Here is a 13,538-nt window from a genome sequence, read left to right as displayed (position 1 = left end):
TCACGCTGGTAGATTACGGTTTCACACATGTTATGCACTGGAGTTCTCGAAAACAACACGCATCTGTTTTGTTGAGTTGACAATAACGGGGTATGTTTTGAAATTATGATCGCTTCCATCAGGCAAATAATTTTTAACATATTAGTTTTCAAAATGACCCTTGTACCTAATCCTAGATCCTGTTCTGTTGCGTGCTGCAACAACATGTCCTTGTGAGAGTTTGTAGGATGAGCCTTTGAAGCAGACGACGTTTACTGTATGCACTTCAACTTCAAGTCAGTAACGGGATTTTAAGCACATGATCCACTAAGCACATTGTCTACTGTTGCAGATGAGCAACAACAAAAAACGAAAACAAAACGGCACAAAGTGAAGTCTTCGTGCAATCATACGACGTGCATTGTATTATTTTGTACAAAATAAATGAGCTGATGAAATATTGAGGATGTGGTCCGAATTAGATACATCTTGCCTATGTGTTTTATTACTCAACAACAAACAAACACAATAATTGCTACGATGATGTGGTTGGACGTTATATTTGTTGTAGGTGCTTCAGTGCTTGAATGAATGGAGACAAATATGTTTGTAAACTTAAATCACCAATGCAAGGAAGTTTTTTGGCGAATTGGACCTTACAAAGTTCAAAGGATAGTCGCTATGATGTAATTTAGATATACCCCTGCAATGATTTCTTCGAAAATGTTTCGCAACTATGCTAAATAATGTCTGTTTGATATCAATTTCCAGATGCAGCAAATGGTGCTACAACAGTGAACATAATTGTGGGTGTGAAAAGACTTGACCATGCCTTTGACAGAGGTGATTGCGTCGCTGGGTACCAACCCCTACTTCAGTGCTGGAGCAGGGCTCTTTGGAGTGGGCATGGCAGCTGCAGTCTTGAAGCGGGGAACTCAGGTGAAGGACTGGTAGTGTTGAATTATTGAAGGCAGTGGTAAAAATGATGAGAAAGAAAATGTGATGTTAAATACAATAAGGAAAACATTAATTTGTACAAAGAGGCCGTCCCAAAGGGGGTGAGTTTATGTACTGCAAAGGAACACATAAGAGCTATTATTGACTTTAAACATTTTTTTGCTGCAGAGATCTGAAGTTGAAAAACCTGTATATATTTGAACTTGCCTCTAAATTTACCCTCAATAAAAGGGACAGTATGGAATAATAATCATATTTTGGTTGTTATGTAATACACAGTCATGTTAATACGCAACATTTATAGTAGGTTGTATTGAGTTCTACTGATGACAAAATCATAATGTGGTTGCAGTTTGGGACCATCTTGTTTCGTCGACACTGCATGATAACTCTGGAGGTCACCAGCCAGGACAAAAGTTTCCATTGGTTACTGCAGTGGATCTCCCGCTATGGAACACGCACACAGCACCTGAGTGTAGAGACAACTTTTAATCAGACTGACACGGGAAAGGTATTGCTTTGATGAGTTTGAAGTACATTCATTGACAGAGTATATGCTCAAACTTCTATTTGAAGACAGTGTAAAGTAGCAAAATCAGAAGAAAGAAATATTTGTTATACTGTACATACAATGTACTTACAAAATGAAGTCACATATAAATATATTTTGTACATTGTGAGGAACTGTTAAAAAATCAGTATAATTGTGGAAATGTCATAGGAGCTCCTGTTAATTTTGAATTGTAGATTCACTCAAACTTTTGACGTATGTTCTTACTTCAGATCAACACCCAGTTCGCCTTCGTTCCCAGCCCAGGTGCTCACTTCTTTAATTACCGAGGCTACTGGATCCGTGTTGAGCGCAACCGTGAAAAACAGATGGTCAACTTTCAAGCGGGACTTCCATTTGAAACTGTAACCATGACAACAGTAGGGAGAAATCGTGACTTGTTCTTTGAAATTTTAGATGAATCTCGAAAGTTGGCTCTTCAGAGTCAAGAAGGAAAGACAATCATGTACACTGCCATGGGAGCAGAGTGGCGCCCCTTTGGCTATCCACGGAGGAAGAGGCCGATTGATTCAGTGATTCTTGACAAAGGATTGTCAGAGAAGATTCTGCAAGACATAAGGGAATTCATAGACAGTCCCAAGTGGTACATGGAGAGAGGGATCCCTTACCGCCGGGGTTACTTGTTGCATGGACCTCCTGGCTGCGGCAAAAGTAGCTACATCACGGCACTTGCTGGTACTGTACATGTTCACCTGTTTTTCATTTACAGATAGTGCGGGCACTAGAAACTTTGCTAATTATAGACAGATCTCTGGTTAGATAAGAGAAAGGAAGTTGTCAGTTTTAAGGTTTTGTAAAGTCTGCAAGAATTTATCTTCCATTGTTTCAACTTTGCAGTGCAGGAAAGCATCACAAAAACAAGCTGAAAGAAGAAGAAAAATTACAGCACCAGTTTCTTTGTGACCTAGGCTTATGTATAATTAACAGCTATTGTGTTTTCAGCGTAGCAATAGGGTCCGATATTTAGACGAGACAAGTATAATGCCGACGAGTCGCATTATACTTGTTCGAGTCTAAATATCGGACCCTATTGCTACGCTGAAAACACAATAGCGATTATATAGCTGTTATGACCTTGATTTGTTGTTCCAAACTTACAAAATGACAGTTTTTGCGTCGATGCGTTGATCTCAGGTTTTGATAGCAGACAAACTTCTTACGCGCATCATGTTCGCGCAGACATGCACACCGCTACACGCTTTCTGACTTTGGAAGAAAAACTGACTCCAAGTGCATTCGACTTCACAACACAGTTGTTGAAACAGCTTTTTAAGTTGTCAGTGTATGCTGTTGTCGATAGAAACATCGCCGTGGTACAGATGGGTAAACCGGAATCATGCGTCGGCCATTTTTCTCAATATGCTTTTGGATATTGAGTAAAATGGCCGACTTCCGCCGCATTATGCTTTGATGATCGGAAGAGACCATCCAATCACAGCCCCCGAATTCCCCCACGTGTTCATCAGAATAGCTATATTGTTTTATTATGTGTGTGTGTGAGTGCGTGTGATGCATATTGCAGGCTGCAGGAGAATGTACATGTATGTATTTTTGTGTTTTTTAGTTACTTTGAACAGTTTACTGAATCCTATATCAGTGCTTTGCATGTGTCCGTGGTCACAATTTGTGTTCAGTTCAACTTTCAAATGGTCTGTGTAAACTTACACACGTACCTACAAACGGGTGTTTCAGGGGCTTTGGACTACAGCATTTGCGTCCTCAACCTAAGTGAAAAAGGCCTGTCTGATGATCGTCTGAATTACTTGCTGACTGTAGCACCAGAGCAGAGCATTATTCTACTGGAGGATGTTGATGCTGCCTTCCTCAGTCGTGACCTCAGCAAAGAGAGTATGCATGCTTTTGTTTTCATGCCATCTCAAATTTTTCTTGGAAAAGTGATGCAAGATTTTTAGCCATTCTCTTTTCCCCCCGATTTCTCTTTTTTATATCAAACTTTAGCAATGTCTTCATCTGAAGAATAGAGATCAGGCATTTGACAGGATTTTTTTTATTTTTGTTTGACTGCGTTCTACTTGGTGTTTGTTCACTTTTAAAATGTTTTGCAAGAAAAAAATTTATTTTTCAGATCCAGCAATGTATCAAGGAATGGGTAGGCTGACTTTCAGCGGACTGCTGAATGCTCTTGATGGTGTTGCATCTGCAGAGGCCAGAATCATCTTCATGACCACAAATTACATAGACAGGTAGGAAACTATAGCAGGGACAAATATTACCTAACTGATTATATTAGCAGACATGACAAATGGTAACTTGACTAGATTGGTAACTGATACTATTCTGTCATTTCATTTACCATAAATGCATCATTGGTGAGATTATTGACAAAACTGAATGTTAACTTTCACACATGTATTGACCAAGCGGTCTTTTAGGTGCACAGACAAAACTTATCTGACAACATGTTCAGCTGCTTGCAGGGAAGACATCATCACTTGTGTTTTCCCTGCAAGCAGCTGAACATGTTGTCAGATAAGTTTTGTCTATTGTTTGTCTGTGCACTTAAAAGATTGCTGGGTCGATATATCTGTGAGTGTTACGATTTGTTTTGTCAATATTTGAACGTTCCAACAACACACCTTTCTTGTTTTTTCATTCTGAATTTTGGAATGTTGGCAGTCTATTTGTTTTCGGAAGGATGCAGCATTTACTAATGTATACCAATTCAAGAGTAAGTACACCACACCCAGCTTTTTGAATTCATGAACAGTAAACTATGTTATGATGCAACTGTCTTAAGGTGATACAGGAAAATGATAAATAAGAGTAAGCGAGGAAAGTCCATTCTAACCACTTTCTCTGTCCTCAGGCTTGATCCAGCGTTGGTGCGACCAGGGCGAGTGGACATGAAAGAGCTGGTGGACCACTGTACAGATTATCAGCTGACACAGATGTTTCTTCGCTTTTACCCGGAGGAGCCAGAATCTCATGCAGCAGAGTTTGCTCGTCTTGTCATTTCCACAGGGAAACCTGTCAGCGCTGCTCAGGTCCAAGGCTTCTTCATGATGCACAAAACTGACCCCGACACTGTGTTGCAAAATGTGGACCAGTTGCCCACTATATGATCGAATGTTGCCAGAGGTTGAGTTGGTGGATGAAAAGACAAGATTTATGTGGTATGCATGCTGTGAAAAAGAATCTGATAAGTGCTTATCTTAACGAGGAAAATTCCTTTGAAAAATGTGTACTTTTGTGGACTGAATAAAAAGTTGGATTTGAAAAATTAGTTGTTTCGGTGAGGAATGCGAGTTTTGGTTTGTAACTGTGTCTGAGGCAGCTTAAAAATCCACTATTGACACCCATGTGTAACAGTTGAGCAATGTGCATTGATCTACATCACAATAACAATATATGGGCAACCTGACCATTGTTTGAAATCTTTATTTCATTCACATTTATGTATACAATATTTTTTTTACAAAATTTAACTCATTACAAGTTTCCCTTTTGCGCTCGTCTGATATAAAAACAAAAGTTTCTGACGCACATATTTCCCAAAATAAAACAGGGCTAATATAATTCCTGTAAAGAAGCACACACTCGGTGTACACTTTCCAGAATTTTCTCACCTCATGTGTTCTTTTCTTGGTGGCAAGACATAAAGGTACACATACTACCCACAGTAAATGATGAAAGCTAAATTACTGTGCACATGCAAAAAACAACAAACCAGCTTGAATAATATTTCCATAACATTAGTGAGCATTAGCCGGTCAAAAAGTACATATTTGCACAGCATTCTTCAGCCTCAGTCATCTTTATGCTTGACAGCAGATAATAAAGTTCTTTGAAAATGGAATCAGTTTGCGATACACATCTGTCGATCACAAGAGTTCATTCTCAGATAACCAAAGCGAATTCTTTTGTAATGTCATAAAGTTAAGAATAAAAAAACAAGAAAGGTAGGTTGTTGGAACGTTTGTTATTGACAATACATTCACAGATGTTTGGAACCAACGGTCTTTTAAGTGAACAGACAAACAAATTTGTTTTTATTTATTTGCCATTTCTCACTCAAGAGGAAACAAAAATGTGTTTGTCTGTTCACTTAAAAGACCGTTGGGTCGAAATATCTCTGAATGTATTGTTTTGTCAATAATAAACATTCCAACAACCTACCTTTCTTGGTTTTTTTATTCTGAATTTTGGAACGTGGGCAGTCTCTTTGTTTTTGGATTTGTCCTAAAGTTAAGATTTAAGATTTACTTTTTTTTCAAATACATTTGCCTTAATTGTTCCCATTATCAAACCTCTGAAAACAGATAACAGATATACAAAAGAGAGCAACCTTTTTCCATTCATAAAAGATTACTACCAAGGAAGGTAAAACTGGTTTCAACAAAAATTGTTGATATAACATACTTTTGTGGAATGGCAAAAACCACTGAAATGTACAGCACTACATGTATTTTCCCCAAAAGTACCAACAAATTTCACCTTCACACATTGGTCCTTTCAAACACGGTTCTTGCCAGTGACACATAGTGAAACATGCACACCCCTCCCATCTCCACCTAGAAGCACAAACTGATTCCCCACCCCATTTTTGACACCCTCTCCACATCCCTACAATACCACCAACAATACATTTCTAACGTAAGAAAGTATGCTTGTATTTTCAAACATAAAGATTCCCAAGCACTGGCCTGAGATCGTAACCTTCATGAACACAGTCACCCACCCTGCCATTTTTCACTCAAGAGGAAAAAAATATCTATCAAAATGAAAAGAAATACATGAACCTCTTTACATTCACCAGCAAGAAAGTTTGCAAATTAGAAGAAAAAAAAAGAAAAAAGGATGAAGCCATTCAAAAATAAGAGCAATGTGGTGATTGTGACACAATCTGGAGATACCACATGCAAGGAACTGTAAAACATTTCCACATCTTTAGACATGTCCACCTGACTTTTTGTTAAATTGAAAATTCTAAATTTCATTCATGTATCCAAAATTCTGCAAAAAGATTCTTCAGCAGGAAACTTCATGCAAGATGTGTTAAAACAATAATTATCATCAGATAGTCATCAGACTTTGAATTTTGAAGAAATATTTGTGTAACCTACAGGTTCTCGTACCATTTTACTTTTCATAAGGCAAAACATAAACTGCTGCAAAATCCATGTCAAAGATAAGCAAACGGGATACTTAAATGTTTGGAAATTGAAACAAAACCCATATCTAATTTTGAATTTCGACCAGGTGTTTGTTGCAGTAACATTTTATTTTTCATGAGACAATAAACAAACTGCTGCAAAAGCTATGCCAGAGCTAAGCAAAAGTGTTAGACAATGCAATGACAAAAAAGGTCAGTTAAAATATATATATATACTAGTCAACTCTCCAACAAACTGTAATCAAAGAAGAAAAACTTCTAGAACAGGTCCTGATCCTTCAGAATAAAAAATTCAAAATCTTCTCCAAGCATTCATTTAGACACAAAATCTACTGTGGAGTACATCAACAGAACAGCTGTGGCGGTTTCTTTTATGCGAGTCTTTTACTTCTGTGTTTTGGGTCCTGTAACCCAATATTGCAGTCTTTCAAGTAACCATGCTTTGTGTAAAACATACATTCATTTGAAATCCATTCAACTTTAGATACACAGTATTTTTGATGCAGACAGTTTGGATCTAATCAAATTTGGACAAATAGTCTCATATCCTGTTCTTCATTTCCTGAAAATAAGAACATACTTCTGAAAAGACACTTTTTTCCCACTGCAAAAAACAATGCTAGCCACAGCACAAAATGCAAGCCTTTTTTTTATTTGTTTTTAAGACACAAAAGCGAGGCAGAATCTAATCCAAACATCACCTTATTTTGACCATAGCACAATAAACAAGCGTTGTTTTTTTAAACCCTACCTTCATTCTTTTCTGCTATGATTTCTTGAACAAACACATTTGCACCTGTATAGTATCTGAAAGTAGGTAAAGGCTATCGCACAGCTGCCTGTGAGTTCAAACTGTCAGCAATGTTAAGCAGAAGGTGATATTTCAGTGGCCTCCATTTGCCAGGAGCCCAAATCCTGGGGAAGTCTGGACTGCTGAGTCTGTTACAGCCACTTTGTTTCGCTTTCGTCTCACCACTGCTGCTTTCTGGGGAGTCCTGGCTTTCACTGGAGATGAAAAAGAAGCGTAATAATATTAACAAACAAGAAGAGCAAACGCTCGATCGAGTCACTTTCGCAGTTCTGAATATTATATGAGGCATCAGATGGACAGGAAGAAATTGCTATTCACAACACAATGAGTCACGTTCACATAAAATTTGAGCCCGGTCACTTTTATAGTTTCCGAGAAAAGCCCAACGTTAAGTTGTGTGTTGCCGAACAGAAAAGGCTAGTTATCTCCCTTGTTTTTCTGATAACGTTCGTAAAAGGCTACAGATGTAAATACTTTGATGTAAAGAATAATCCTACAAAGTTTCAATCACATCCGATGAACTTTGTCAAAGATATAAAATGTCTAATTTTTCCTTTGACGCTGACCTTGAAAAAGGTCAAAGGTCAACGAAACCATCGTTAAAGTGTAGAGGTCATTGGAGGTCACGACTAAACAAAATATGAGCCCGATCGCTTTGATAGTTTCCGAGAAAAGTCCAACGTTAAGGTGGTGTCTACGGACGGCCGGCTGGCCGGCCGGCCGGACAGACTAACACTGACCGATTACATAGAGTCACTTTTTCTCAAGTGACTCAAAAACCATATCAGTTTAAAAGGGGTGCCAGTAATATCAATGCAACATTAGTGAATACTAGAACAATACCTAACAAGAAGAGCAAACGCTCGATCGAGTCACTTTCGCAGTTCTGAATATTATATGAGGCATCAGATGGACAGGAAGAAATTGCTATTCACAACACAATCAGTCACGTTCACATAAAATTTGAGCCCGGTCACTTTTATAGTTTCCGAGAAAAGCCCAACGTTAAGTTGTGTGTTGCTGAACAGAAAAGGCTAGTTATCTCCCTTGTTTTTCTGATAACGTTCGTAAAAGGCTACAGATGTAAATACTTTGATGTAAAGAATAATCCTACAAAGTTTCAATCACATCCGATGAACTTTGTCAAAGATATAAAATGTCTAATTTTTCCTTTGACGCTGACCTGTGACCTTGAAAAAGGTCAAAGGTCAACGAAACCATCGTTAAAGTGTAGAGGTCATTGGAGGTCACGACTAAACAAAATATGAGCCCGATCGCTTTGATAGTTTCCGAGAAAAGTCCAACGTTAAGGTGGTGTCTACGGCCGGCCGGACAGACTAACACTGACCGATTACATAGAGTCACTTTTTCTCAAGTGACTCAACAAAAATAATTAATCAACTGCTCTGAGAAATGCAGAAGGAGAAGCTGCACTAATAGTTTGGTGCTTTGATTCAGGAGACTGTCCATAACAAGACTCCTAGGAGGGACCCTGTAACTTATTTGGCTTAATCAGAGCAAGCAAAAATGATCATTGCCATCCTTGTAAACAATGAGGATTGGACTGTGCTCAAAAATTCACGTACATTGCTGACAATGATACATGTCAGCCATTTTCCAAACTTGTACTACAGTAGAACCCCCTGTTTACGACTTTGGAAAAACCTTGAAAATTAGGTCGTAAAAAGGGGGGGTCTTAAAAGGGGGGTTTGAGTTTTTGGCCGGTCGGTCATGAATTTGGTTGCAGTGTATGTACACAAACACACAGTTGCAGTTTACTGTCATATCAAAACACAAACACACACACACACCCACCCAAACACATTACAGCAGAACAACTTGAACTCAAATTTCAAAGAAAATTTACTCATAGCGTAATGTTCGCTCCCCGCTGAGTGAAGCACATTTGACATTGTGGCGCAACCAGTAAAATCCGAATGTCCTAACTCGATAGAAAGCATAACGACTTTTCTCCCGAATCATCTTTCCGCTCATATGAATGATTCGTCGCCTTGCATCGCTAAACTTGACCACGATCGTTGAGGTCTTCGTACAGGCTCCTCTCTTTGCGTACTTTCGCTTCGCTATCCTTCTCACCATCTAGATAACACCGTGTCATTATCCTTGACGACACACAGGATTTTCGTATTCCCGACTCCCAAGGAAGTCGCCGCGGATTACCACTTCGCTCGATTAGCGATTACTTTATTAGCTCTCTACTCAAGAGTCGGCGCTTTTCTTTTTCTTTCGCGAATCTTCGTTTGTCAACAAGACAGTCGTCGTGACAAGATAGTGTGCAGAAAAAACCCAGATGTATCAGGATCTCGCGCGCGCGAGATTTCGTTTTTATTTCTTCTCGCGATAGTTGGAGGAGCGAGAGCCGCCATATTGTGTTTTCGTCTGCTCGAAATATGCGCAAAAGTCGTAAATTATCCCAAAAAGCTCGGTCGTAAGTCGCGTTTTGGGTCATTATCCTTGACGATACACATGATTTGCGTCTTCCCGACTCCTAAGGAAATCGCCGCGGATTCTATCGTGCGCGAGATTTAGGTTTTTTTTCGTCTCGCGATAGTTCGAGGAGCAAGAGCCGCCATGTATTGTTTTCGTCTGCTCGACTACAAATGCGCGAAAGTCGTAATTCATCCCCAAAAGCTCGGTCGTAAGTCGCGTTTTGGGGGTGAGTCGTTCACTGGGGGTTCATTATATAGTAGAATGCATCCGTGGTAGCAAAATCGGTCGTAAAAAGGGGGTGGTCGTAAACAGGGGGGTCGCTAAGGGGGAGTTCTACTGTAGCCAGAAAGTACAAACTCTATCTTCAAAGAGAAACCCTGTCATGGAATGCAGTCAATGCATTCAAATGGGCAGATAGTTTTATATACTTCTATGTAGGTCAGAATATGTCCAATGAAATATCAACTCGTAGGTTTTCAACTGGTTAAATACCCCCAAAAAGTTCCCATGATCTCTTGGCAACATCATGCCAAACACTAATGTTGCTGCACATGGTGCAACAGAAATTATATACACAAGTATCAAGATGTCAATTTATAACGTTTGACTGAAAGCTAGCTTAAAACTTTTGTCCACATCTAAACATGCATGACCATACCTTTTGCCATGCTGGGAGAGCTAACTGCTTTCTTAGCTGGTGACTTTGAGCCTCCAGGAGTAACTTTGGCTGGTCGTCCCCTCCGTTTAGCGGCCCCTTGAATCTTCACAGCGCTAGCTGAAGCTGTTCCCGCCACCTTCGCAGGGGCTGCAGGCTTGGCTTTCTTGGCAGGGGATGGCTTGGGTTTGCCATTGGTGGCAGCAGGTTTGGATCGTTTGGCTTTTGCTGCGCCGTTTGTGATCTCATCTGGTTCGCCCGAAGGCTCGGGGGATGAACTAGATGACCCCATATCTCCTGAATCACTCTTTCGCTTCACACCCTGTTGAGTAGTGGATATACCATCACATATATATATGTACTTTAGTTAGGAGATGTTGCTTCTGCATTGACAAAAGAAAAGCAGTAGGTAAGATAGAAGAGTTTATGAAAAATTAGTAAATTACAGGTTTCAAACACTTTTCAGAAGATTGCAGAATTTTATCCGAAATTTGTCGATTTATTTATTGGTACCTTATTCTTTTGTCTTCTGGGGGTACCCCTATTTGAGCGTTGGTCACATGACCCTTGTAAAATAACTCTTTGATCCGAAAAGTGTACCAGAAAGCCAAGTAAAGTGCCTTTAATGGCATAGAAAGTTTGAATAAAATGACATGGAAATGAATGTCCTAGTTGGGGGTACATTTGTTGCAATAATGTTTTGCAAAACAACTTGCATATGGGTCATTCTCAGAAATGGTGGTCCAAAGTGTTACATACAAAGTAAAAAATAAAGTGTCAAGAAATACAAAATAATTGTTTTTACTATGAAGTCTATATTGTTTGCTATACATAATAATGCAAAAATTAGACAAAAAGAGTAATTGGTTGCTGAATAAGAGACGTTTTAAAGTGTTGTATTTACGTGATGAATGTTGTAACATGGAAACCAAATTCCAACTTTAAACCACCTAAGCCTTCAATCCTTTGTGCATTTTTTATCAGTTCTGCAGTATTTTTGTGTTCTACCCAACACATTCTAGTTATGAAAGGTAAGGACTTCAACTAATATTGGTAAAAAAATGACATTTGGAACAAAACTAAGGTGAATGTCGCAACACAGAAACGAAATGCTTGAACCACTTTCGGTTCCTGTGCGACAGACATGAATCTGCACTGTTTGGCCTTTCCTGCGGGCAAAACCCGTCTGACCCAAAATAACTACACAAAACACAATTCGTCAGAGTTTGCTGTATTTGTTGAAAGTTCCTGTTGCGTTCAGATTACCCATTTTAAGTACTTGATGAATGTCGAACATCGACGATCAGAGGATACAAAAACTTCTTGGCTGCTTTGTTCCGCTAAACTTTGCGCTTTGAGAGACTGTTTGCACTCGATACCCTTCCGACACTACATTGTCGCCATCCGCGGTGTGTAAGTTTGTGACAAAGCTTTGCAGGCTCGACAATTAAGTAAAAACCATCTTCAGTCGTAACGTAGGTCAGGAAACGACGCCATGAGTTTCAACAAATGATATGATTCTGGTGTTTTCTGTGAATATTTGGCTGTGATTCAGAGGACTATTTTCTTGCTCGAACTTCCTGTGCGCCAAAGAGCTAAAAATAGCCGTGATGTGGCAAAGTCATGGAGCACATTGCTGTCTGATGTTCGCGCGTCGAGTCCGGATACGATGCGTTACGACATTCATAATTTTTTGTTCGAAGCCCGTAACTTCAAATTCAGCGTGAGTTTTTGCAAAGATGTGTTGCTACGTCCAATACTGAACTCCTGACTGTCGATTGCAGTAATTTGTTGGTGTTTGCATGTTTGCATTTAGCCATGAGACTGAACATATTGTTGATCACGAAAGTCGTGTAACGCTTCGGCGATCCGGAAACGGCCGAACTTCGCAATTGAAAAGCACACAAAAACAACACCAACGTATAGAAACCATTTTTATTGACATACAACAATGCTTTCATGTCTCAGGAATAGATTCAGATGAAAAAAGTCGTGGTAGAAAATCGAAAATTTCTAAGATAAATTTTCATTTAATTAATATACTTACTCAACTCACATAGTTAGCATTAACTTCAGTTTATTGCTTAGGTATTGAAGTAGTACTCTACCCTGGTAAAGGGGGGAGGAACCCCCAAAAGAAATAAAGTCCTAAAGGACGGGAGTTTCCTCCCCTAGCTGCCGCCCGCGCCCTCTATAGGCCGCCCGCGCATGCGCGGATCCCGCCAACAGGCGTCATTCCCCCACGAAACACACACCCATAACACATAGAATGTTAGCGGGGAAGGTTGGGAGGGTATAAGATATGTGAGTTGAGTAAGTATATTAATTAAATGAAAATTTATCTTAGAAATTTTCGATTCAATAACATATTCTTACCTCAACTCACATAGTTAGCAGATTGCACATAAAGGCGGTGGGATACTCACATTAGTCCCTGGGAAGAATCTGTCCTGCGGCAACCATTGCTGGGAGGCAGCTCGTCCCGTCCGGCCGAGTGCTCGCAATGTCGCGGAGGTAGAAACTCAGGAACACGTCCTGGGATGTCCAATAGGCGGCTTTGAGTACGTCCGCCATCCTGCCAGACTTGAGGACTGCAAGGGATGTTGCCCACGCTCGCGCCTCGTGAGTTCGAGGTGATCTTAGAGGGAGAACTGACTGCCCCCCCCCCCCTTGTGTCTGCCACCACTGATATGCAAGCCTAATGAGTGTGGAAGACCATCTGGTGAGCGTGGTTTTCGCTATGTCCTTATCTCGCATTTTGTTCAGCGAAATGAAAAGCAAATTTTTGAGAAGCTGATCTGAGCGGAGCTGTGCGGGACAAATAAGCTTTAAGTGCCCGTACCGGGCAGTTCGAGAGATCCGGATCACCGGGGGCTAAAATGTCCCGGAGAGGCCGGATGGAGATCACTGGTGAAAGCTGGTCCGGTTTTTGGTTCTTTGCAAGAAAATCGGGCCGAAAATGCAAAGAGATGGAGCCGTG

General features: G+C 40.0%; 2 protein-coding genes across 3 annotated transcripts in view; one reads left to right on the top strand and one right to left on the bottom strand.

Moving 5' to 3' along the window:
* Positions 1–2: 2 nt before the first annotated feature.
* Positions 3–4,748, top strand: LOC138952469 (mitochondrial chaperone BCS1-like). The gene is made up of 7 exons (XM_070324145.1): positions 3–90; positions 751–918; positions 1,289–1,447; positions 1,720–2,182; positions 3,200–3,355; positions 3,594–3,711; positions 4,335–4,748. Exons 2-7 carry the CDS (start codon positions 808–810, stop codon positions 4,588–4,590), a joined length of 1,263 nt encoding a protein of 420 aa, XP_070180246.1. The 5' UTR covers positions 3–90; positions 751–807; the 3' UTR covers positions 4,591–4,748.
* Positions 4,749–4,925: 177 nt separating this feature from the next.
* LOC138952467 (serine/threonine-protein kinase VRK1-like) overlaps positions 4,926–13,538 on the bottom strand; it is a 64,284-nt gene continuing 55,671 nt past the window's right edge. For both annotated transcript variants that reach the window (XM_070324139.1, XM_070324140.1), the window contains exons 13-14: positions 10,562–10,880; positions 4,926–7,646 (exon numbers count right to left, since the gene is read on the bottom strand). In XM_070324139.1, coding sequence (XP_070180240.1) covers positions 7,525–7,646; positions 10,562–10,880 — 441 coding nt within the window. In that variant the 3' untranslated portion in view covers positions 4,926–7,524. The remainder of the gene's footprint in view (positions 7,647–10,561; positions 10,881–13,538) is intronic.

The sequence above is a fragment of the Littorina saxatilis genome, linkage group LG17 (assembly GCF_037325665.1).
Source record: "Littorina saxatilis isolate snail1 linkage group LG17, US_GU_Lsax_2.0, whole genome shotgun sequence".
NCBI lineage: Eukaryota > Metazoa > Mollusca > Gastropoda > Littorinimorpha > Littorinidae > Littorina > Littorina saxatilis.
The sequence above is the reverse complement of the archived record's forward strand: the minus strand, read 5'-3'. Positions and strand labels throughout refer to the sequence as shown.